This window comes from Oncorhynchus kisutch, linkage group LG20 (assembly GCF_002021735.2).
Source record: "Oncorhynchus kisutch isolate 150728-3 linkage group LG20, Okis_V2, whole genome shotgun sequence".
NCBI lineage: Eukaryota > Metazoa > Chordata > Actinopteri > Salmoniformes > Salmonidae > Oncorhynchus > Oncorhynchus kisutch.
The window spans coordinates 17,920,255-17,944,765 of NC_034193.2; the positions used below are offsets into that span (position 1 = coordinate 17,920,255).

At 44.3% G+C, this 24,511-nt stretch overlaps 1 protein-coding gene across 29 annotated transcripts in view; it reads left to right on the forward strand.

Moving 5' to 3' along the window:
- tcf7l2 (transcription factor 7 like 2) overlaps window positions 1–13,272 on the forward strand; it is a 115,937-nt gene extending 102,665 nt beyond the window's left edge. For 5 of the 29 annotated variants that reach the window (XM_020453617.2, XM_020453628.2, XM_020453629.2 and 2 more), the window contains 4 exons: window positions 413–461; window positions 1,362–1,412; window positions 2,630–2,702; window positions 11,000–13,272. In XM_020453617.2, coding sequence (XP_020309206.1) covers window positions 413–461; window positions 1,362–1,412; window positions 2,630–2,702; window positions 11,000–11,462 — 636 coding nt within the window. In that variant the 3' untranslated portion in view covers window positions 11,463–13,272. Of the gene's footprint in view, window positions 1–397; window positions 462–1,361; window positions 1,413–2,629; window positions 2,707–3,201; window positions 3,275–3,905; window positions 3,967–10,999 lie in introns of all 29 variants that reach the window. The other 24 variants (XM_020453625.2, XM_020453615.2, XM_020453618.2 and 21 more) reach the window with 15 other exon arrangements.
- The last annotated feature ends 11,239 nt before the right edge of the window (window positions 13,273–24,511 follow it).

The window sequence follows — 24,511 nt, forward strand, 5'->3', positions numbered from 1 at the left end:
CTGATGCTGATAGGACGTTTCTCTCCCAGCGTTTGCTGTGCGTCCAGCAGTTCAGGGGTCATCGTACACCCCTGCAAAGGTTAGGTTGGCCAGTGAAACTTTGACTCCTCTCAGCCTGCACAAAGCATTCTGCAAATCTGACTCCCTCGCTAGAAACCAACAAAGCCTCTACGATGGTCACTGAACGAGAGGAAAACAAGTCAAAAGAGAGAGAAAAAATACAGAAAGGGAGAAGAGAGGAGATTCTGCAATGTCTTGTAGTGGCAGTTAAAACTGGCGGGCAGAGAAAGAGTTTAGAGAATGAATAAACAAACAGAAAGATGGGCCCGTTTTCATTTCACGTGTCAGGTCCTCTGCAATATAATAACTAAGGTTCCTGTCTATTTCTCTTGTTTTGGCGGCTAACCAACAGGGCAAGAAGAAGAAGAGGAAACGGGATAAGCAGCCAGGAGAGGGCAATGGTAAGTGAGCGGCAGGTCTCTCTCCTGCTAGGAGACCCTTCATGTGTTCAGGACTGTGTGACATCTTGCAAGATAATAGTCTAGTCTGTTTTTCCCCCCTCTACTGCTTTTTATTTGATTTCTGTGTTGACGTGCTCGTTTTTTTCCTACTACATAGTAATGCTACACGTAATGCAATATTTAAATGGTAGACTTGCTTGTTACCCCCTCCTCCCATTCCCCACCTCCTCCCATAGCCTTCCCCAGCTAATAACGTTGAATATGCATGACCCCCCCCCCCCACACACACACACACACTTTGCCCCCCAGCATTTATGAAACGTTGATATGTGTGTTTTGAGAATGTGAAATTGAAGCGTTACGATGGTTATTAACATTAACTTTGCCAGTGTTGTGTGTCTGCGTGTTATAATGCCTGTGCCCTGCAGATAGACTGTGCTTGTGTGTCTGCGTGTTATAATGCCTGTGCCCTGCAGATAGACTGTGCTTGTGTGTCTGCGTGTTATAATGCCTGTGCCCTGCAGATAGACTGTGCTTGTGTGTCTGCGTGTTATAATGCCTGTGCCCTGCAGATAGACTGTGCTTGTGTGTCTGCGTGTTATAATGCCTGTGCCCTGCAGATAGACTGTGCTTGTGTGTCTGTAACCTGGGCCGCCCCTGCTTGTTTTCATGCATGCTTTTTAATCACCCCGATAAAGGGGGAAATAATCACCCACTTCTTAAAATTAAGGAGGTTTACTAATTCTATTACTTCTTCATTTTATATTCTTATTATTCACATTCTTGTGATATTCCATACTGTGGGTTGAGAAGGAGAAATGCGGCATGTGAAACTGTATTTTACTCTCGTTTACGTGACGATCCCCTCTTGAAGGCCTCTCCATCTGTTCTTTTTTTCAGAACACAGAGAATATTTTCCAAACCCTTGCCTTTCACTCCCTCCGATTACAGGTGCTAATGTCATTTTGAGTCTCAAATTACTCATTTGTTTTTTTTCCTCCTCTCTTTTCAGTTTATTATGTATTTATCTCTGCATGTGAAATATATCTGATTTAAAAGACATTTGACTTTAAGCTAAATGCAAACTTTGAAGGATGTTATATACTTTCTTTGCTTCTTTCTTTCTTAAAATGTTTCTTATGTTTATCTATTTGACCATTTTTATTTACACTAGCAAAAGTATGTTTTATTTTATATACTTACATATTTATTTAATGACGCTTCTGTTTTTAAGCCATTTATTCGAGAACAATCTTCCCCATTTGGCCAAATCCATATGTTGTATGTTTCTAGTGGTGGCTGTTAAGTTAACGTAATCTTAATGTTGAGTATGACCCAGAGATTTTACGCCAGTCCGGGTAAACCTCCTTAATCTATTTACTTCAGTGGCTGTGCTTGTGCCTTTCCCTGGGCCAGAATGAGTTGGGCCTATTCCCCTTCTACGCGGTCTCTGCTCAAACTAAGGCCTGGATTCCCTCGCCATAGGATTCCTCCTTTGGCCCAGCTGTCACTTTGCTCTACATTGGGATTATTAAGCCACTATGGTAGAAAACCATGTGCCAGGTGTTTGAATTCAGGTCTAAGCACAGTAGTAGTGCCCTTGCTGCATTCAGTAAGGTTGAACCCTTTAATGCTTTCCCTGGCTGAGACTAACCCAAACCTCCACTTAGTGTAACAGTCAGATACTGCCGCCTCTTCCTACCTACCACCTCTAGCCTCTCCTTCTCAAATATGGCGATAAAAAGTAGAACTATGAATGGCACTTGGCAGAAATGTAATCAAGTCTGCATTATTTCCCCCATCATATTCTGCTCCTTTAACAAATACGTATGCTCTTTTTATTGGCTTTAACCTTCTATTAAAGTGGAAATGACTATCCTGTTGTTCCACATAATCTTTGCACATTTATGCACTTGTTCGCTTTTTGCTTGCGGTTTGATTACTAACGTCTGAAAGACTCCCGGTGTCTTCTGACAGTCCTTTCTGTAAAGACCTACTGCATCTTTTTTAATTAGAGGGGAAATTAGCTAGATATGCCACGATTACGAAGCTCACAGACTCACTGGTTTCCGTTTTTTTTCTCCTTTATTCCTCTCCTCTTTCTCTTCCCTCCCTTTTTGGTTATTCTTCCTCCTGTCTGCTGGCTTCCCTCCCTGTTGTGGCATCAGACCTGAGCGCTCCTAAGAAGTGTCGAGCGCGCTTTGGGCTCGATCAGCAGAATAACTGGTGTGGCCCGTGCAGGTGTGTATGGTGTGTGCCGGCGTGAACGCCGGGGGCCAGGTGACGGCTGCTCGCTGAGCTGGGACTTCCTCCTTCCCTCCCCGCCTCCCACTCTCCTTCCTTCGCCAGGCTGTCGCCACCTCCCGACTCTTCCTCCAACCCAGCCCTGCTAGTCTGGCCTGCCTCTAGTTGTGTTGGGAACAGGGCTAACAGGGTATGCGTTAATGTCTGTGTGTGTGTGTATTTGTTAGTGTGAGTGGTGTTTGTCTGTACCCAAGTCTAGATTGCAGCATATAGATGTGGGGTTGGGTGGGTCCTATAGGGCATATTCTCATAATGAGGGGCAGGCCTCATCAGACTGGGTCTGAGAGGAGTTGGAGACGCGATGGCCTGGACTGTGTGGAGGAGGTCCCAGTGTTGGCAGCCCAAACCTAAGCCTTGGCTATATGTTGTCTGTTCAATGACGTGTCCATTTTCTGTGTTTTTGTATCGTTTGTGTGTCTACCTCTTTGGCTAACAGATGCAAATGCCCCAAAGAAGTGTCGTGCCTTGTTCGGGCTTGACCAGCTGAGTTTATGGTGCAAACCATGCAGGTATACCCCTGTAGTATCTACGGGAGGACAACCGTAATGACAATCACTTCCTTCTCTTACGTCTTCTCAACACGCTCGTCTAAAACAGATGTGTGTTATGTTTCCTTCAATGTGTTAATTGATGACGCCAACATTCTATCTGTTCCTTTTCCTGATTGGGGGATTTTCTGCTAGAACTTCTCCTAGCAGGTCATTTCACTTATTTTCTTTGAAAACTAGAAGCCCAGTCGTAGAAAATGGATTTACTCTCATCATTTGTACTCTACCTCAGCAATTATAACATTGTAAGGGAAGGTCCTTGTTGGAACATTGAACACAATCACATTTAGGAGAACCTTGAACCTTTTTGTTGTAATGTCATTTTAAAAAGGAACACATGAATGGTTTATGATACTATTCTTCTGGCAAGTTGAAAGGTTGAAATCCATTTTCTATCCAGGCTGTATGTAAGTGCCTGACATCCAAACTGTTTTAAGTGTCTGTCTGAATTGGCCTTCTTGATAACCTTGTCGTGCTAAGGTTTACCCTGCTTCTCAGAGGGCACCAGAGTGACTTTCTTCTATGCCCTCTTCCTCCTCCTCCTCCTCCTCTTCTTCTTCCTCCAAACTCCTCTCCAATAACCCTTAATTAGTCCCTACCTGTTGTCTTTCTGTTCTGACACAAGCAGTCTTTGAATTGGGAATGTTTTCATGGTAGGTATCTGTTTCTGTTAAGTAATATCCTTCTCCGTGTCTGGCTTGCACTGTGTCCCCACCTCTACCCTGACCATTGTGACGCTCCGTTTGATACTCTGCATCACCATGGTCAACCCAGGGCATGCGACCTATCAATACATTTCATTTTTCTCCTTTTTTTTTGTTTTCAACATTGATCTGTAGTTATTACACCTGAAAGTCTATCTGGCATTTTGTCATTGCCTCAAAGAAAACAGCTCATAAGATATTGAGTTATCGTGCCAAGTCACTTTTCATGTCCAATTCTAAAGGTTGATTTCATATGGTGTCCAGTTGAAGTCAACATCCAATTCAAGTCATCCACAAGTCCTGCTGAACTCAATTAGCAAGGCTCCACACTCAGCTTCTACTGTAGTGCTGTTCCAGATTGAAAATAAGACGTCAACAGTTGATCACATTGATATACTCGCTGTATTTCCTGATCTAGTCTATGAACGTAACAGGTAGATGATGAGTAGGGCAGCAGCGGGGTGTCAGAGGGCCGGGCTTGGAAATAGCCAGGGATAAATCCTGCTTCGTTTAAGGAGCCAAGAGGTTAACAGACCCCACCGGGCTCCATTTCCTGAAAGATGCATCTGGCGTAATTCCCCTGGAGACGAGGAAATCAATATGTTACACAGGCACATACTATCAATCGATATGGCTGTTTAAAAAAAAAAGATATTAGCTCATTTGTAGCGATTTGACAGGCAGTTAGCACTTCAGCACTGGCAGAGGAAGAGATACAGGCTGGCACTGGCAGAGGAAGAGATACAGGCTGGCACTGGCAGAGGAAGAGATACAGGCTGGCACTGACAGAGGAAGAGATACAGACTTGCAGAGGAAGAGATACAGGCTGGCACTGGCAGAGGAAGAGATACAGGCTGGCACTGGCAGAGGAAGAGATACAGGCTGGCACTGGCAGAGGAAGAGATACAGACTGGCACTGACAGAGGAAGAGATACAGACTGGCAGAGGAAGAGATACAGGCTGGCACTGGCAGAGGAAGAGATACAGGCTGGCACTGACAGAGGAAGAGATACAGACTGGCAGAGGAAGAGATACAGGCTGGCACTGGCAGAGGAAGAGATACAGGCTGGCACTGGCAGAGGAAGAGATACAGGCTGGCACTGGCAGAGGAAGAGATACAGACTGGCAGAGGAAGAGATACAGGCTGGCACTGGCAGAGGAAGAGATACAGACTGGTACTGGCAGAGGAAGAGATACAGACTGGCAGAGGAAGAGATACAGACTGACAGAGGAACAGATACAGGCTGGCACTGACAGAGGAAGAGATACAGACTGGTACTGGCAGAGGAAGAGATACAGGCTGGCAGAGGAAGAGATACAGGCTGGTACTGACAGAGGAAGAGATACAGGCTGGCACTGGCAGAGGAAGAGATACAGGCTGGTACTGGCAGAGGAAGAGATACAGGCTGGCATTGGCAGAGGAAGAGATACAGGCTGGCACTGGCAGAGGAAGAGATACAGGCTGGCACTGGCAGAGGAAGAGATACAGGCTGGCAGAGGAAGAGATACAGGCTGGTACTGACAGAGGAAGAGATACAGGCTGGCACTGGCAGAGGAAGAGATACAGGCTGGCACTGACAGAGGAAGAGATACAGACTGGCACTGACAGAGGAAGAGATACAGACTGGCACTGGCAGAGGAAGAGATACAGGCTGGCACTGGCAGAGGAAGAGAAACAGGCTGGCAGAGGAAGAGATACAGGCTGGCACTGGTAGAGGAAGAGATACAGGCTGGCACTGGCAGAGGAAGAGATACAGGCTGGCACTGACAGAGGAAGAGATACAGACTGGCATTGGCAGAGGAAGAGATACAGGCTGGCAGAGGAAGAGATACAGGCTGGCACTGGCAGAGGAAGAGATACAGGCTGGCACTGGCAGAGGAAGAGATACAGACTGGCAGAGGAAGAGATACAGGCTGGCACTGGCAGAGGAAGAGATACAGACTGGCACTGGCAGAGGAAGAGATACAGGCTGGCACTGGCAGAGGAAGAGATACAGGCTGGCACTGGCAGAGGAAGAGATACAGGCTGGCGCTGACAGAGGAAGAGATACAGGCTGGCACTGACAGAGGAAGAGATACAGGCTGGCAGAGGAAGAGATACAGGCTGGCACTGGCAGAGGAAGAGATACAGGCTGGCACTGACAGAGGAAGAGATACAGGCTGGCACTGGCAGAGGAAGAGATACAGGCTGGCACTGACAGAGGAAGAGATACAGGCTGGCACTGGCAGAGGAAGAGATACAGGCTGGCACTGACAGAGGAAGAGATGCAGGCTGGCACTGGCAGAGGAAGAGATACAGGCTGGCACTGACAGAGGAAGAGATACAGGCTGGCACTGACAGAGGAAGAGATACAGGCTGGCACTGGCAGAGGAAGAGATACAGGCTGGCACTGACAGAGGAAGAGATACAGGCTGGCACTGACAGAGGAAGAGATACAGGCTGGCACTGGCAGAGGAACAGATACAGGCTGGCAGAGGAAGAGATACAGGCTGGCAGAGGAAGAGATACAGGCTGGCAGAGGAAGAGATACAGGCTGGCACTGACAGAGGAAGAGATACAGGCTGGCACTGACAGAGGAAGAGATACAGGCTGGCAGAGGAAGAGATACAGGCTGGCACTGACAGAGGAAGAGATACAGACTGGCAGAGGAAGAGATACAGGCTGGCAGAGGAAGAGATACAGGCTGGCAGAGGAAGAGATACAGGCTGGCACTGACAGAGGAAGAGATACAGACTGGCACTGACAGAGGAACAGATACAGGCTGGCACTGGCAGAGGAAGAGATACAGGCTGGCAGAGGAAGAGATACAGACTGGCACTAACAGAGGAAGAGATACAGGCTGGCAGAGGAAGAGATACAGGCTGGCACTGACAGAGGAAGAGATACAGACTGGCACTGGCAGTAATAAGAGTACCACACAATACTCATACAGGGTCTTTGACAGCCAAGCAGACATCTCAACTCCCTTTCCCTTGCTTTTCAGTTGACATTTCCCTGTGGTTTTACTCTTTCTCTTTTGTTGTGTGCTTGTTCTCTTTGTGTAATTGTTAAATCTCACAAGTGCATGCCTTTTTTGTCCAGCATGCCATCAGTGTAAGGTATGTGTGGTTGTCCAAATATATATTTTTCTTCCCCACTCTCCCTTTCTCTTCATTCCTCTCTTATCAGTTCTCACTGATCGATCCCCCCCTCTTTTTTCCCATCTCATTCTCTCTCTCACAGTATTTATGTCACCTTTTACCTGAAGGAGTACAGGCAGGGTATGACTTGACAAACAGGCCTTACCCTTGATTGAACGATAGTACAGAGAAGGCTAGCTGAACCAAAGCATCGTTTCTATCACTCACTTCTGCCCGCCTCCCTCCCTCCCCACCTCCCAATTCTGTTCTTTCTCCTTCTTGCTCATTCTCCCTGTGAGCTAGTAACACAGTCTGAACCACAGTGCATTTGCCCTCGAGGCACGCACAGACCTTGTGATAAGGAGTTGTTGTTGTTGATGTCAGGGTGAAACGAGGTGGGTAGAGGCTCCCCCCTCTGTCCATCCTTGCCTCCCTGCACCCCATATGAACATAGCACGTGCAACCCCCCCCCCCCCCCCCCCCCCCCCGCCTCTTGAGTGATAGCTCAGTGCAGTTGCATTCTGGGCCGTTCCACAGAGCAAGATGGGTTGGCTGCAGGCGTGCCAGACAGGGGAGAGTCCTGACCCGAGCAGGAATGCAACCATTATACCGTGACCCTCATACACACGTCTTAGGGGCAGGTGCAGCGTAGTGGGGATCCCCCTAACCTCTTACCTCAACATCTGAACTCTCCCCCCTAAGGAAAGGAGAGACAGAGAGAGAAGTAAGGATAGTGGAGGAAAGAGAGAGGGAGAAGTCATGATAATGAAGGGAAGTGAGGAGGGAGGAGAGAGAGAGAGAAGTCAGGATAATGAAGGGAAGTGAGGAGGGAGGAGAGAGAGAGAAGTCAGGATAGTGGAGGAGAGAGAGGAGGAAGGGGAGAGAGAGAAGTCAGGATAATGAAGGGAAGTGAGGAGGGAGGAGAGAGAGAGAAGTCAGGATAATGGAGGAGAGAGAGAGAGAAGTCAGGATAGTGGTGGAGAGAGAGAGAGAAGTCAGGATAGTGGAGGAGAGAGAGAAGTCAGGATAATGGAGGAGAGAGAGAGAGAAGTCAGGATAGTGGTGGAGAGAGAGAGAGAAGTCAGGATAGTGGCAGAGAGAAAGAGAGAGAAGTGAGGATAGTGGAGGAGAGAGAGAGACGTCAGTATAGTGGAGGAGAGAGAGAGAGAAGTCAGGATAGTGGCGGAGAGGGAGGAGGAAGGGGAGAGAGAGAAGTCAGGATAGTGGAGGAGAGGGAGGAGGAAGGGGAGAGAGAGAAGTCAGGATAGTGGAGGAGAGAGAGAGAGAAATCAGGATAGTGGTGGAGAGAGAGGAGGAAGGGGAGAGGAGAGAGAAGTCAGGATAGTGGAGGAGAGAGAGAAGTCAGGATAGTGGAGGAGAGAGAGAGAGAAGTCAGGATAGTGGTGGAGAGAGAGAGAGAAGTCAGGATAGTGGCAGAGAGAAAGAGAGAGAAGTCAGGATAGTGGAGGGGAAAGAGAGAAGTCAGGATAGTGGAGGAGAGAGAGGAGGAAGGGGAGAGAGAGAAGTCAGGATAGTGGAGGAGAGGGAGGAGGAAGGGGAGAGAGAGAAGTCAGGATAGTGGAGGAGAGAGAGAGAGAAATCAGGATAGTGGTGGAGAGAGAGGAGGAAGGGGAGAGAGAGAGAAGTCAGGATAGTGGAGGAGAGAGAGAAGTCAGGATAGTGGAGGAGAGAGAGAGAGAAGTCAGGATAGTGGTGGAGAGAGAGAGAGAAGTCAGGATAATGGCAGAGAGAAAGAGAGAGAAGTCAGGATAGTGGAGGAGAGAGAGAGATGTCAGTATAGTGGAGGAGAGAGAGAGAGAAGTCAGGATAGTGGCGGAGAGGGAGGAGAGAGAGAGAGAAGTCGGGATATTGGAGGAGAGGGAGGAGAGAGAGAAATCGGGATAGTGGAGGAGAGAGAATGAAGTCAGGATAGTGGAGGAGAGAGAGAGAGAAGTCAGGATAGTGGTGGAGAGAGAGGAGAGAGAGAGAAGTCAGGATAGTGGAGGAGAGAGAGAGAAGTCAGGATAGTGGTGGAGAGGGAGGAGAGAGAGAGAGAAGTCAGGGTAGTGGAGGGAAGTGAGGAGGGAGGGGAAAGAGAGAAGTCAGGATAGTGGAGGAGAGAGAGGAGGAAGGGGAGAGAGAGAAGTCAGGATAGTGGAGGAGAGGGAGGAGGAAGGGGAGAGAGAGAAGTCAGGATAGTGGAGGAGAGAGAGAGAGAAGTCAGGATAGTGGTAGAGAGAGAGGAGGAAGGGGAGAGAGAGAAGTCAGGATAGTGGAGGAGAGAGAGAAGTCAGGATAGTGGAGGGAAGAGAGGAGGGAGGGGAGAGAGAGAAGTCAGGATAGTGGAGGAGAGAGAGGAGGAAGGGGAGAGAGAGAAGTCAGGATAGTGGAGGAGAGGGAGGAGGAAGGGGAGAGAGAGAAGTCAGGATAGTGGAGGAGAGAGAGAGAGAAGTCAGGATAGTGGTGGAGAGAGAGAGAGAAGTCAGGATAGTGGTGGAGAGAGAGGAGGAAGGGGAGAGAGAGAAGTCAGGATAATGGAGGAGAGAGAGAGAGAAGTTAGGATAGTGGAGGAGAGGGAGGAGGAAGGGGAGAGAGAGAAGTCAGGATAGTGGAGGAGAGGGAGGAGGAAGGGGAGAGAGAGAAGTCAGGATAGTGGAGGAGAGGGAGGAGGAAGGGGAGAGAGAGAAGTCAGGATAGTGGAGGAGAGAGAGAGAGAAGTCAGGATAGTGGTGGAGAGAGAGGAGGAAGGGGAGAGAGAGAAGTCAGGATAGTGGAGGAGAGGGAGGAGGAAGGGGAGAGAGAGAAGTCAGGATAGTGGAGGAGAGAGAGAGAGAAGTCAGGATAGTGGTGGAGAGAGAGGAGGAAGGGGAGAGAGAGAAGTCAGGATAGTGGAGGAGAGAGAGTAGTCAGGATAGTGGAGGGAAGAGAGGAGGGAGGGGAGAGAGAGAACTCAGGATAGTGGAGGAGAGAGAGAGGAGGAAGGGGAGAGAGAGAAGTCAGGATAGTGGAGGAGAGGGAGGAGGAAGGGGAGAGAGAGAAGTCAGGATAGTGGAGGAGAGAGAGAGAGAAGTCAGGATAATGGAGGAGAGAGAGAGAGAAGTCAGGATAGTGGAGGACAGAGAGAGAGAAGTTAGGATAGTGGAGGAGAGGGAGGAGGAAGGGGAGAGAGAGAAGTCAGGATAGTGGAGGAGAGGGAGGAGGAAGGGGAGAGAGAGAAGTCAGGATAGTGGAGGAGAGGGAGAGGGAAGTCAGGATAGTGGTGGAGAGAGAGGAGGAAGGGGAGAGAGAGAAGTCAGGATAGTGGAGGGAAGAGAGGATGGAGGAGAGAGAGAGGGAGGACTAGTATCTCGGAAGAGCAGGTTGATCCTGGCAGTAGCTCTTCACCACGGCCAGCTCTTTGGTTGAGTAAAGATCAGAACTCTGTGAGGAAACGTTTAAAAGATAAAGGGAGTTGTCTTGAGATTCGCCAATAAAACCATTCTTCATTCTTCTTTATTCTTCATCCATTTCTCATCCATCATTTTCATCCTCCTGCTGCCTCTCCGTGTTCATCATCCTGTCTGTCTGTTTGGTGTACTGTGTGTATGTCCTGGGAATCTGAGCAGGCTACATGTAGCCTTGATCCTCAGCCAGGCTGTAGTGTTGGCAACCACTTAAATGCACCAGAAAACAACAATAATGTAACGCCCAGAAATAGGTTTTAGATGTTATCTTTAAGACATCGACGGCATGCATAATGCCAGTGAAACAAGATGGTGCATTTATGTTGACTGCTAAGGCTCGGCTATTGCCCAGCAGATTGTTGTCAGTTCTGGGATGTCCTGCTAAACAAAACCCGTCTTTCTCTGTCCCCCATCTCCAGGAGAAAAAAAAAGTGCATTCGCTACATCCAAGGTGAAGGTAGCTGTGCCAGTCCTCCCTCTTCGGACGGCAGCTTACTAGACTCCCCCCCATCCTCCCCCTCCTCGGTGGCCCCCTCCCCCTCCTCGAAAGAGTCCAGACCTCAGACTGAACAAATGCAACCTCTCTCACTGACTATGAAACCGGCCCACCAGCCTCTCCACTACCCGCACCGGCACCTCCTGCCTGGGCATCCTCCTCCGCCATCTTTGGTTCTGCTGGGAAACTCTGCTGCTGCAGCGGGCAAAACGCCTGGCGCAGCCCACAACGGAGCGCGCGGCGACGTCTCGTCCTCGCGGCAGCCGGGCTCCTCGGGCGCCGCCCTGGCCAGGCCCTTGGCAGCATCGCTGTGTCATTCCCGCTCGCTACACCCCAACTCCACGGCCCCTCAGCCTCTGTCGCTCGTTACCAAGTCTATAGAGTAGATCCCTCCTTATTCACTCCTTCCTTCCCCTTTTTCTAGCTCTGCACCCTTCATTCTTTTCTCTTTGTTTCGTTCAATATTTTTTTTTCTGTTTCTGTGCCATAAGGCTTTGAAAATGTGTTACTGTTTTATCAAAGTTCACTGGTCAATATTTGACCCATCATTATTGAAAAAAATATAAATATTATAATGAAATAATAATCCAATGAGCTGTAGAGTATGGCTTGGTGAATCTGCCAAAATTCTTCTGAACTTCTGTTCTTCTCCTTATTTTGTTCAACAGAAAATGGTTATTTAGTTCCACTTACACGTGTTTCAATGACAGATATAAAACAAATGGTAGATCACATGACTATTCAATGACCCCTTTTCTTGAAAGAGTTGGTTCTCCTTCATTATTTGTATTAAATACGAGCTTGCGAACCAATCATTGGAGGGTATGAGGATCGTGGAGACACCTCTCTTACTGAGGAACAACTTTAATTGTGATGTTACTTGTTCCTCTTTAAATGTACAGAACTATTTGGTGGGTGGGTTGGGGGGGGGTTACTGTGTTAATGTGCATCGTTCCATTGCGTTGTCTTTTTTTTTTTTTTGGTTTACCTTTGGGGGTGGAGTCAGGTGGGGTGGGTGGGCGGTTGGAAGGGAGACGGGGGGGGGAGTCTATTGGGGTGGGTGGGGGGCTGCGGTATTCAATACAAAATGTCACAACGCTAGGACCAGTAGTATTTATTGCTTTAGAGATTGCTTGTTGTATCTTGTATGTTGTCCATTTTAAAATCTGTTCTTTTTCTTAATTACATTGTACAAATATTTTTTTCTTAACGTAAGCAACTATATAAAAACTTCCTTTTTTTCTTCACTGAAAACCTGGATTCCACCCAATGTACTGTGTAGATTTCACAAACAGAGGTATGCACAACTTCATTTCAAGAAATGCGTCTATAAGCCATTTTACAAAAGAAGAATAGAAACTTGAAACACCAAGGGACAGTGGGTACCGTGTCTTCAGTAGTTTGGGGAAGTGTCTAAAGCCCTTCTTTTTTATTGCACAGTCCCATCTCTACCGGACTGTAGATTTGTGTACAGATTTTCCGTGCCAAATTTTGTGATAATTTTCTCTCCTGCCTCTAATCACGCTGTAGGGGTTTCAGTTGTGTTCGTTTATTGTCTTTTTTCGTTCTTTTTTCATACTTTGCTGTGACGTTACATAGATTGCTATGTATGTAGTATAAATGTTGCTATAACAAATGTGTTTGGTAGCAAATTGTCAAATATACAAATTTAAATTTCAACTGAATAAAAGACAGACATTATACTGTATAAACCCACATGGGCCAAATTATGTATATTATTAGGAGGTTCATAAAAAACTATGAAATAACTACAAAAAAATACACAAACTGCCACTTTTAAGTACACTACTACACATAGGTAGATAGAAAAAATAGGCATGTTGATGTTGCAAGAGGCTGTAAAAAAAAAAAAAAAGCTACAAGAGAATCATCCACTCGGTACCATTGTAGTTGACATGACGCGACTGTAACCTGTCGATTTCTTCTCTGGTTTAATAAGATGCTAATGATGAAAAGTTTTTGAATGTTTCCTTAACGGCTGTGATGTTCCTGTTCTATTTTATGCTCTTTTTTTCCCTTTTTTTCCCTTTTTTTCCCTTTTTTTCTTTTTTTTTTCTTCTGTTATTTTAAATGGTTCCAAAACCACGTTTTTGTAATGAATCAATGTTTATGCTGTACAGTCTCTGTAGCATGCAGTTCTGTATTAATAAAAGCGACTTAGTATGTGCAGATCAATCTGTGTCTTAACCTTTGTGATCGAAATATGTGAGTGCAGCAACTCAATGAGAGATTTCACTAGGTTCCAAAAGCCGGTTTCCCTGACACAGATTAAGCATAGTCCTGGACTAAAAAGTATCGTCAAAGTCAATGGAGAATCTATTGAAATAGCTTTTCAGTCCAGGACTAAGCTTAATCTGTGTCTGGGAAAGCGCAGTTAAGGGTATGCATCAGTAGCTATGTGTTTGGCAGGGGGAAAAAACGATCATCTTTGCTACTTCCAAGGAAATACTATTTGATTTTGAAAGAAGTACCACGAAAATGATTTGCACCCTTGCATTTCTCTTTATCAAACAAAAAGAATGTAGAGTTCAATGTAAATGGATCATATATTTGAGTTGAAGAAGGTTGGCAATGATAAGTGCAGAGGATGTACGTAGTGATAGTGTTGAATAATCTTTGTGAAACTGACCCAAACCCACCTTTAGAGGAGTTGGGTTCCGGCGATGTCATCATAAACAACCCCTCTCATCTGTTTTCACTTAAGTCAATGTGGGACATGGCTCTCTTTAAGATCAGTGTAAACATAGCAGATTTTTGTAAATAGTGATCGGAAATAATTGACTTTGTATGCATTGCTTCATTAAAGGCAACCTAGAGACGCTAAATTAAATCAATCCATTTGATTTCAGAGGGTAATACTGTACAGATGTAGGATCTTAATTTGAGGCAGTATGCTAGAGCAGGAAAATGATCCTGCAGCAACAGGAAATGTGAGTTATGTGGATTATAAGTAATGTTTTTTTTGTAGGGGTTGATATATATAAAGTAAAATCAAGTCTGCAATTTCTAAGTGGAAATGACAAATTTCAGAAGCCTTTTTAAAATTCAAATACAATAAAAGTTTAAAATGTCCTGCATGGCAGGACAGTTATCCTGCAACAGGGTGATCAAATGAAGATCCTATATCTGTAGTTCATCAGTTCGCTACAATAAAGATGGCAAGAAGAAGAGTTGCTTTGTGGGGGACAAGGAGTAGTCACAAAGAGGTGTTGTCAGTTTTGTCCTTTGTCTTCTTCATATAGGACATGGTGGCCACAATTTCCACTGTAAAAAATACAAAAGTCTATGTAAATAAATGGTCTTTCTTGCTTCCCTGAGTTTGATGGTAAAGGTCAACAAAGAATAATACAATCCACCTTCTAACCATGATATACTCTAATCTCAAATTCAACGTTTTTACCTGAGGTTACAGTGTTTCTCAGTCGCTTTGGTGCATTTCTTAGATCAAAAGTTCACTTCCTGATACTATTTGTACAAATTCCAAATCATCTAGTCACTTCTGCACATCATTAAATCAATTCCTTTTGAGCTTTTTCCCACATCAATTGCTTATGTCATGTTGATCAAAATATAGTAGATGGTTCTCTGTTGAATAGTCTTACCCCTCAAAACATCTAGGCATTAGTTCCTTGCATAAGCCATTACATGCAAAATTGTTGAACTATTTGTCATAAACTGTCAAGCATAGTTTTACACATTTCTATTAGACCTTTTGTACAAAAACGTGAATTGATGAATCGTGCAGGTGAAATTGACCCTCACTCATGAAGGAATGTAAAGTGTTAGTTCAACCAACAATCAACCAGTTGTCTAAATTGCTCAAAGGTGCATCTCATGAAGAATCAATTGGCAAGCATACTGTATATAGACAGACCAAAACACAGAGTTGCAATTTTCCAATAATGGACGAACCAGGAAACGAACAGGGTCAACAGCCAAGAGGAGGAAGAAGAGGAGCAAGGATGCGTGGTGGAAGGCAAAACAGAGGAAGAGGCAGAAGAGGACATAGGCGCATATCTGATGACATAAGGGCCACTATTGTAGACCATGTTGTCAATCATGGCCTTACAATGGCTGAGGCGGGTCGAAGGGTGCAGCCGAATATTGGGAGATCAACCATGTCCTCAATAGTTCAAACGTTTCGAAGAGAGAACAGGTATGTCCACCAATGTACAGTGCACTGTTACTGTATATAAGCAGTATACTGTATACTTCCTACAATGCTTCATATTACAGTAGTCCACTTGTATTTCACAGCATACAGAAATATACTCTATACAGATACATACTGCACCTTACATGCACCCACCTGTATGTTTTACAGTAAAATGTGTGTTTGCATAGTTTTTGTCTGTGAAAGTGTGCGATGCATCACTGCATTTTTCCCCACATAGGACTGCAAGATTACCTCAAACCAGTGGCAGAGGACGCCTTTTCACACCTCAACAGGAGGAGGCTATTTGGACCATGGTCTGAGCAAACAATGCCATGAGACTCAGGGAAATACAAAGGACCATTATAGAAGACAACGATGTCTTTGAAAACATCCATACGGTTAGCATCTCAACCATCGACAGGGTGCTGCATAGAAACCAGATGAGTATGAAACAGCTGTACCGTGTACCATTCCAAAGGAATGAGGACAGAGTTAAGGAGCTACGGTACCAGTAGGTACAGGTAAAACATATATCTATGTAACTACTTTACAGCAACATTTTATAGTGATACATAGTTCAGTAAGCATAAACTGCACACATTTCCATTGCTGTGGAAGGAACATGCAATATATGTACATTTTATGTCACTCTTCCTTACCAAAACAAATTCAACTGTGTGTTCTGGGATATAGCGTATAATGGAGTTGGAATCAAGTGAACCCTCTCACAACTTTGTATACGTGGATGAGGCTGGCTTCAACCTGACCAAATGCAGAAGGTGGGGTCGGAATATCATCGGTCACAGGGCTACTGTGGATTTGCCAGGCCAACGGCGAGGAAATATCACCGTGTGCTGCTATTTCGGAGCATGGTGTCCTAACCCATATCCCCCTTAAAGGGCCATACAACACCCAGCATCTACTCAACTTTTTAGAGACTCTCTACGGGGCTCTCATCCCTGATGATGAGAGTGGTCTGTTTAGAGAGGATTTGCCAAAGTATGTGGTCATTTGTGATAATGTGAGTTTCCATCGATCAAACATCATAAGGCAATGGTTTGTGACCCACCCGAGGATGCTCATAGAATTCCTCCCAACTTATTCACCATTCCTTAACCCAATTGAGGAGTTATTTTCAGCATGGAGGTGGAAGGTGTACGATCGTCAGCCACACACACAGATGATCCTGCTGGCTGCAATGGATGCAACATGTGAGGACATCACAGTAGACGCCTGCAGAGGATGGATAAGGCATTCCAAAAGATTCTTTCCACGATGCATTGGAAGGGAAAATATCCGGTGTGATGTGGATGAGAATATGTGGGCCGACAGACAGGAACGTCTGGATGTGTAGAGACCGCACAACAGTGCTGCGGGCAAAGTTGTGCCTTAGGGGTGGTTTCCTGTGTTTCTTTCTAATTTAGTTTTTTTTGCTTTGTGCCCCTTGGGTTGTCCAGTCTCTTTCAATCAATAACCCACATACAGTAATATGTAAATCGTACTGTTGAAATTGATATATGCCATAGAAGTGCAGCCTTGTGCATTTTCAATACCGTAACTGTCATTCAAACTGTAGCCTAAGTTTACATCAGGTAATACTGTCAAAGTACACAGTTACATTGACAACATGCCTAAACATTTTGACGACCTTGTTCGTGAACAATGACTCGATGACTTATCCTTCTGATGACACTGACATGATCATTGGCATGAATATTTACTTTTGAGAGATGTACTAAGGATTTTTAGTGACTGACTAACTTTAGAAACATATCTATTGTATATTGCAGTTTGTACAAATTGTTCTGAGAAATGCACTTATTATGTTGCACATGTTAGGGATGATGTGAAAAATTAACCAAAGCGACTGAGAAAAACTGTAATAAGAACTTTGTCTAGTCGAAGGGGCCTGATTTCTGATAAATAGGATGTCCTTTGTGATCCATCCTATGTATACTTATTGAAACTATACAGCGCTCCAATGAATAAATAAAAGGTCATCTTAGATGTCTCACAGACGTGTAAGCAGAGGTCAGAAGAGACTCGCGATAACAGTGTTTGTCGGCGCCGCTGAGCGCTTCTCTCCCAAAGCCGTGTGCATCAATAGTCCTCCATTGTTCTCTACACAGCTCCATTGTGTTCTTCATTCACAAGAGCCGGCGATGTGCTGTGGCACACAATAAACCATCATCTTTTTTTATATATATGCTTTTAAGAAGTGTTTGCGAGGAAATGTGTTTAAAAACACGATAAAATACATCAACAACTTGGCATTGGATGAAACCGCCTAAAATGACTCATTTACCACCCTTGACTTTACCACGACACGTTAGGTCAAGGATGATAACTCCCACAGCTCAGGATGAAATGACAACAAAGAAAAATCTTGTTCTGATGAAATAACATTTTCACCGGAGATTCTCTCCTTCTCCAAGTCTCGGGAAGTGGTTTTATTCAGTGATGGCTACGAAGACATTTGAACTGCAACTCCAATGGTCCGTTTTTAAAGAGCACATATTTGTTAGGTACCCATGCACAACCAGTGGAGGCTGGTGGGAGGAACTATAGGAGGACAGGCCCATTGTAACGGCTGGAATGGAATAAATGGGACAGAGTTAAACATGTGGTTTCCATATGTTTGATACAGTCAGGCGTCACACCATGACACTGACAGGAAGAGTGGCCTACAGTATATTGTTATCATTCAACTCTTCCTCTCTTCCTTCCAGTGTGTAACAGCAAGCTATGTCTAGGCCTACATTAATGACAATATAGTACTGTATTCACTGAATCCTAAGCTCTATTTCAAGGATGGGCAACTTGGGTAGGGATGGGGGGGGAAATCTGAACTCACGGTCACGAAATTTCATCAGCCGGTGATTGTCAAGCAAATAACTGTCGGTCTCACGGTAATTGGCTGTTAATTAACCTAAACACATTTAGCATCTCCTCGCTTCCACACAGAGCCTACAAGCCACTGATGCAGACCTTTGGGACATCTACATTCTAAAAAGTCGAATAATCCATGTAATATAACCTACAACTTCACAATAAATCCAGGTCTAAAGCATGATGGGAAGAAAATGTAGTCTATTTCAGAAGAACAGAATAGCATACTCTGAGTTATCCTTATGTTAGGTCCTGATCTGTGCCAAATGGCTGTGGGCTACACTAGTTCATTTAGCAGACAAGATTTGCTTAGAATTACGTGGCATTATTTTATAGTGTGAAGAATACAATTGAACAAAACTGAATAAAATAGAAAGGAAATAGTAAGCTATAAGCACAAATGTTCCATTATTGGGAAACACCATTATCAAAAGTGATGCAAATGTTCCATTATCGGGAAACACCATTATCAAAAGTGATGCAAATGTTCCATTATCGGGAAACACCATTATCAAAAGTGATGCAAATGTTCCATTATCGGGAAACACCATTATCAAAAGTGATGCAAATGTTCCATTATCGGGAAACACCATTATCAAAAGTGATGCAAATGTTCCATTATCGGGAAACACCATTATCAAAAGTGATGCAAATGTTCCATTATCGGGAAACACCATTATCAAAAGTGATGCAAATGTTCCATTATCGGGAAACACCATTATCAAAAGTGATGCAAATGTTCCATTATCGGGAAACACCATTATCAAAAGTGATGCAAATGTTCCATTATCGGGAAACACCATTATCAAAAGTGATGCAAATGTTCCATTATCGGGAAACACCATTATCAAAAGTGATGCAAATGTTCCATTATCGGGAAACACCATTATCAAAAGTGATGCAAATGTTCCATTATCGGGAAACACCATTATCAAAAGTGATGCAAATGTTCCATTATCGGGAAACACCATTATCAAAAGTGATGCAAATGTTCCATTATCGGGAAACACCATTATCAAAAGTGATGCAAATGTTCCATTATCGGGAAACACCATTATCAAAAGTGATGCAAATGTTCCATTATCGGGAAACACCATTATCAAAAGTGATGCAAATGTTCCATTATCGGGAAACACCATTATCAAAAGTGATGCAAATGTTCCATTATCGGGAAACACCATTATCAAAAGTGATGCAAATGTTCCATTATCGGGAAACACCATTATCAAAAGTGATGCAAATGTTCCATTATCGGGAAACACCATTATCAAAAGTGATGCAAATGCAATTATGTAATGCTTTTATTTTTTTTAAGGTGCTTTTTTATGGTGAAAATGATCTCCCCCAAACTTAAAACTCATGCGTGTATGGCAGTTAGGTACAACTTTAGTTGTGATGCAAACCTTATTAAAACATATAGGCCTATCGGCTAGACGACATGAGGTGTGCGACTATGATTCTAAAAAGTTGCAATAAAAAGCCATTGTTTCTTATGCTGGACATCATTGTCACGTTGTCTAATGATTGGAGACAGGTGCAGGAGGTTTACTTTCTCCACCCAAACAAGAGAGCGAGGTGTAAAACCTCTAAATAGTACACGGGGCGAGACCCGTAAAACAAGTGCACAAATACACCTAGCATGGAAGCCGATACAACAGCACAGGTACTCACAAGACCAACGGACATGGTAACAATAACCGACAAGGACAATGGGGAACAGAGGGCACATATATACACATACTAATCAGGGGCAATGGGAACCAGGTGTGCGTAATGAGACTAGACAGTCCGGGTTTGGTGGTACTGAATCCAGTTCAGTGACGCCTAGAATGCCAGTGAGGTAGACCTCAAGAGTTGGTGAACGGAATGAGCAGCAGTACCGGGGATCCGTGACAATATATTTCACAAGTGATACCATATATTTCACAAGTGATACCATATATTTCACAAGTGATACCATATATTTCACAAGTGATAGGCTAATATTGTCACCCATCAGACTATTCTTGATTTAATCTTGTCTCTACATATACTAAAGAATCTGTGTGAAATTTGTTTTGATTTAGAATGTACCATTATCATGCACCTGCATTGAAACCTGCACTTAAATAGCGAATGGAGGAGGCTTTTCCCCGTGGTTTATTTTCATGCCAGCCAGGTAGGCTATTCTCCTGTTTTAAACATAAGCAATGTGCTTAATATTAGAAAAGTAAAAAAATAAATATAGTCTATAGAAAGCTGATCCTCCTCTTTTTAGTAGAGGCCTTCACTCTGGAATTTGACTGCCTTCATGACTAGTGATTGCCGGTGTCACGTAATACGGTAAACCGCAACAGCCCTACTCATGAGGGGACGCAGTGTTTAAAATGTATTTCCTGTAATTCTACATATTTTGCCGTGGGCCGGAGAGAAAATGTTGACGTTTGTCAGCAAATTTCATGCAATTCTACTCATTTTTGTCACATATACTCCCTCTCTGTCGTGCGAGGTTACCAGGCTGCTCATTATTACGCACACCTGTCACAATCGTTACGCACACCAGCGCCTCATCAGACTCACCTGGACTCCATCACCTGCCTGATTACCTTGCCTATATATGTCACTCCCTTTGGTTCTTTCCCTAGGTTTTAATGTTTCTGTTCCATTGTTTCATGTCTGTACGCTACTTGTGGTTCTTGTTTTGTTCTATGTTCATTTATTTATTAAATACACTCCCTGAACATGCTTCCTGACTCCCAGTGTATACAATTTTGCCATTGGGTGGAGAGAAATGTTTAGTTTTAAAGCAAATTTCCTGCTATTCTACACATTTTGACATTACTTATGCCATTTTAATATGACATTTAAGTGAGAGTGACTAACAAAATCATTGGGGGCCCCTGCAGGTCAGGGCCCCTAAGCACGTGCCCTGCGTACCTGGTCGGCATCCGGCCATAATTACTACGTTTAGATAGCTGGCTAGACTAACTTACCTGGCCTCCAGAGTGGCGCAGTGGTCTAAGGCACTGCATCGCAGTGCTAGCTGTGCCACTAGAGATCCTGGTTTGAGTACAGGCTCTGTCGCAGCCGGCCGTGAACGGGAGACCCATGGGTTGGCGCACAATCCACCCAGCGGGTTAGGGGTCATGCACTAGCAACACCTGTGTCCCGTCATGCACTAGTGACACCTGTGGCGGGCTGGGTGCAATGCATGCTGACACAATGTACGCAGCACAGTGTTTCCTCCGATACATTGGTGCGGCTGGCTTCAGGGTTAAGTGGGCATTGTGTCAAGAAGCAGTGCGCCTTGGCTGGGTTGTGTTTCGGAGGACGCACAGCTCTCGACCTTCGCCTCTCCTGAGTCCGTACTGTAGTTGCAGCGATGGGACAAGACTGTAATTACCAGTTGGATACCACGAATTTGGGGAGAAAAAGGGGTAAAAATAAATAAATAAATAAAAAGACTAACTGACCAATCAAAAAATTGTTAGCCGACCAGTTAAGTGACTGTTAAGAGAAAAACTGCTGAAGCACAATCACATTTAGAAATGACACCTTATTTTAGAGTTTCCCGATTTTGGAAATTGATCCATGGGAAAATTTGATCGATTTGATGCGGATTTGGGCATCAAATCGATCAAATTTTCCCATGGATCAATTTCCAAAATCGGGAAACTCTAAAATAAGGTGACATTTCTAAATGTGATTGTGCTTCAGCAGTATTTCTCTTAACAGTCACTTAACTGGTCGGCTAACAATTTTTTGATTGGTCAGTTAGTCTTTTTATTTATTTAGGCGGGTGTATTCAAGTGAAATAACCCAGTGAGTTGTGGGTGGGTGTGGTCAGCCCATCTAGCCCTCAAAGTGTTTACAATATGCTGAATACGGCTAGGCATGTCCATCTGCACATATATACACTTTACATATCTCTTCACATTCCGTTCAGAACTCTTCTTGACTCATACTCTCACTCTTGAACTTGAGGGAATCAAATCAAAAAGGGAACCAAATCAAGAAATGCTTCTGTTTTTAGCTCCAACAGTGCAGTAAAAAAATATATATATATCAGAATGAGCAATGTCAGAGACTGGAATATACATATATATTTCCGAATGCACGCAATATATATATACAGTGCATTCGGAAAGTATTCAGACCCCTTGACTATTTCCACATTTTGTACTTCGCTCCGTTCATCTTTGCCTCGATCTTGACTAGTCGCCCAGTCCCTGCTGCTGAAAAATATCCCCACATCATGATGCTGCCACCACCATGCTTCACCGTAGGGATGGTGCCAGGTTTCCTCCAGACGTGAGGCTTGGCATCCAGGCCAAAGAGTTCAATTTTGGTTTCATCAGACCAGAGAATCTTATTTCTCATGGTGTGAGAGTCTTTAGGTGCCTTTTGGCAAACTCCAAGCGGGCTGTCATGTGTATTTTACTGAGGAGTGGCTTCCGTCTGGCCACTCAACCATAAAGGCCTGATTGGGGGAGTGCTCTAGGTGTAGTTGTTCTTCTGGAAATTTCTCCCATCTCCAGAGAGAAACTCTAGAGCTCTGTCAGAATGACCATCGGGTTCTTGGTTACCTCTCTGACCAAGGCCCTTCTCCCCCGATTGCTCAGTTTGGCCTTGCTGCCAGCTCTAGGAAGAGTCTTGGTGGTTCCAAACTTCTTACATTTAAGAATGACAGAGGCCTCTGTGTTCTTGGGGACCTTCAATGCTGCAGAAATGTTTTGCTACCCTTCCCCAGATCTGTGCCTCGACACAATCCTGTCTCGGAGCTCTACGGACAAGTCCTTTGACCTCATGGCTTGGTTGTTGCTCTGACATGCACTGTCAACAGTGGGACTTTATATAGACAAATGTGTGCCTTTCCAAATCATGTCCAATCAATTGAATGTACCACAGGTGGACTCCAATCGAGTTCTAGGAACATCTCAAGGATGATCAAGGGAAACAGGATGCACCTGACCTGAATTTCGAGTCTCATAGCAAAGGGTCTGAATACTTACGTAAATAAGGTATTTCTGTTTTTATATTTAATACATTTGCAAAAAATCCTAAAAACCTGTTTTCGCTTTGATTATGGGGTATTGTGTGTAGATTGATGAGGATTTTTTTTTAAATCCATTTTAGAATAAGGCTGGAATGAAACCAAATGTGGGGTGTGAATACGTTCTGAAGGCATATATATTCAGTTGAAGTCGGAAGTTTACATAGACTTAGGTTGGAGTCACTCCACAAATGTATTGTTAACAAACTATAGTTTTGGCAAGTCTGTTAAGACATCTACTTTGTGCACGACACAAGTAATTGTTCCAGCAATTGTTTACTGACAGATTATTTCACTCATAATTCACTGTATCACAATTCCAGTGGGCCAGAAGTTTACATACACTAAGTTGATTGTGCCTTTAAACAGCTTGGAAAATTCCAGAAAATTATGTCATGGCTTTAGGAGCTTCTGATAGGCTAATTGACATCATTTGAATCAATTGGAGGTGCACCTGTGGATGTATTTCAAGGCCTACCTTCAAACTCAGTGCCTCTTTGTTTGACATCATGGGAAAATCAAAAGAAATCAGCCAAGACCTCAGAAAAAATTGTAGACCTCTACAAGTCTGGTTCATCCTTGGGAGCAATTTCCAAATGCCTGAAGGTACCACGTTCATCTGTACAAACAATAGTACACAAGTATAAACACCATGGGACCACGCAGCCATCACACTGCTCAGGAAGGAGACGCGTTCTGTCTCCTAGAGATGAACGTACTTTGGTTCGAAAAGTGCAAATCAATCCCAGAACAACAGCAACAGACCTTGTGAAGATGCTGGTGGAAACAGGTACAAAAGTATCTATATCCACAGTAAAATGAGTCCTATATCGACATAACCTGAAAGGCCGCTCAGCAAGGAAGAAGCCACTGCTTCAAAACTGCCATAAAAAGCCTTACTATGGTTTGCAACTGCACATGGGGACAAAGATCGCACTTTTTGGAGAAATGTCCTCTGGTCTGATGAAACAAAAATAGAACTGTTTGGCCATAATGACCATCGTTATGTTTGGAGAAAAAAGGGGAGGCTTGCAAGCCGAAGAACACCATCCCAACTGTGAAGCACGGGGGTGGCAGCATCATGTTGTGGGGTGCTTTGCTACAGGAGGGACTGGTGCAAAAATAGATGGCATCATGAAGCAGGAAAATTATGTGGATATATTGAGCAACATCTCAAGACATCAGTCAAGAAGTTAAAGCTTGGTCACAAATGGGTCTTCTAAATGGACATTGACTCCAAGCATACTTCCAAAGTTGTGACAAAATGGCTTAAGGACAACAGAGTCAAGGTATTGGAGTGACCATCACAAAGCCCTGACCTCAATCCTATAGAACAT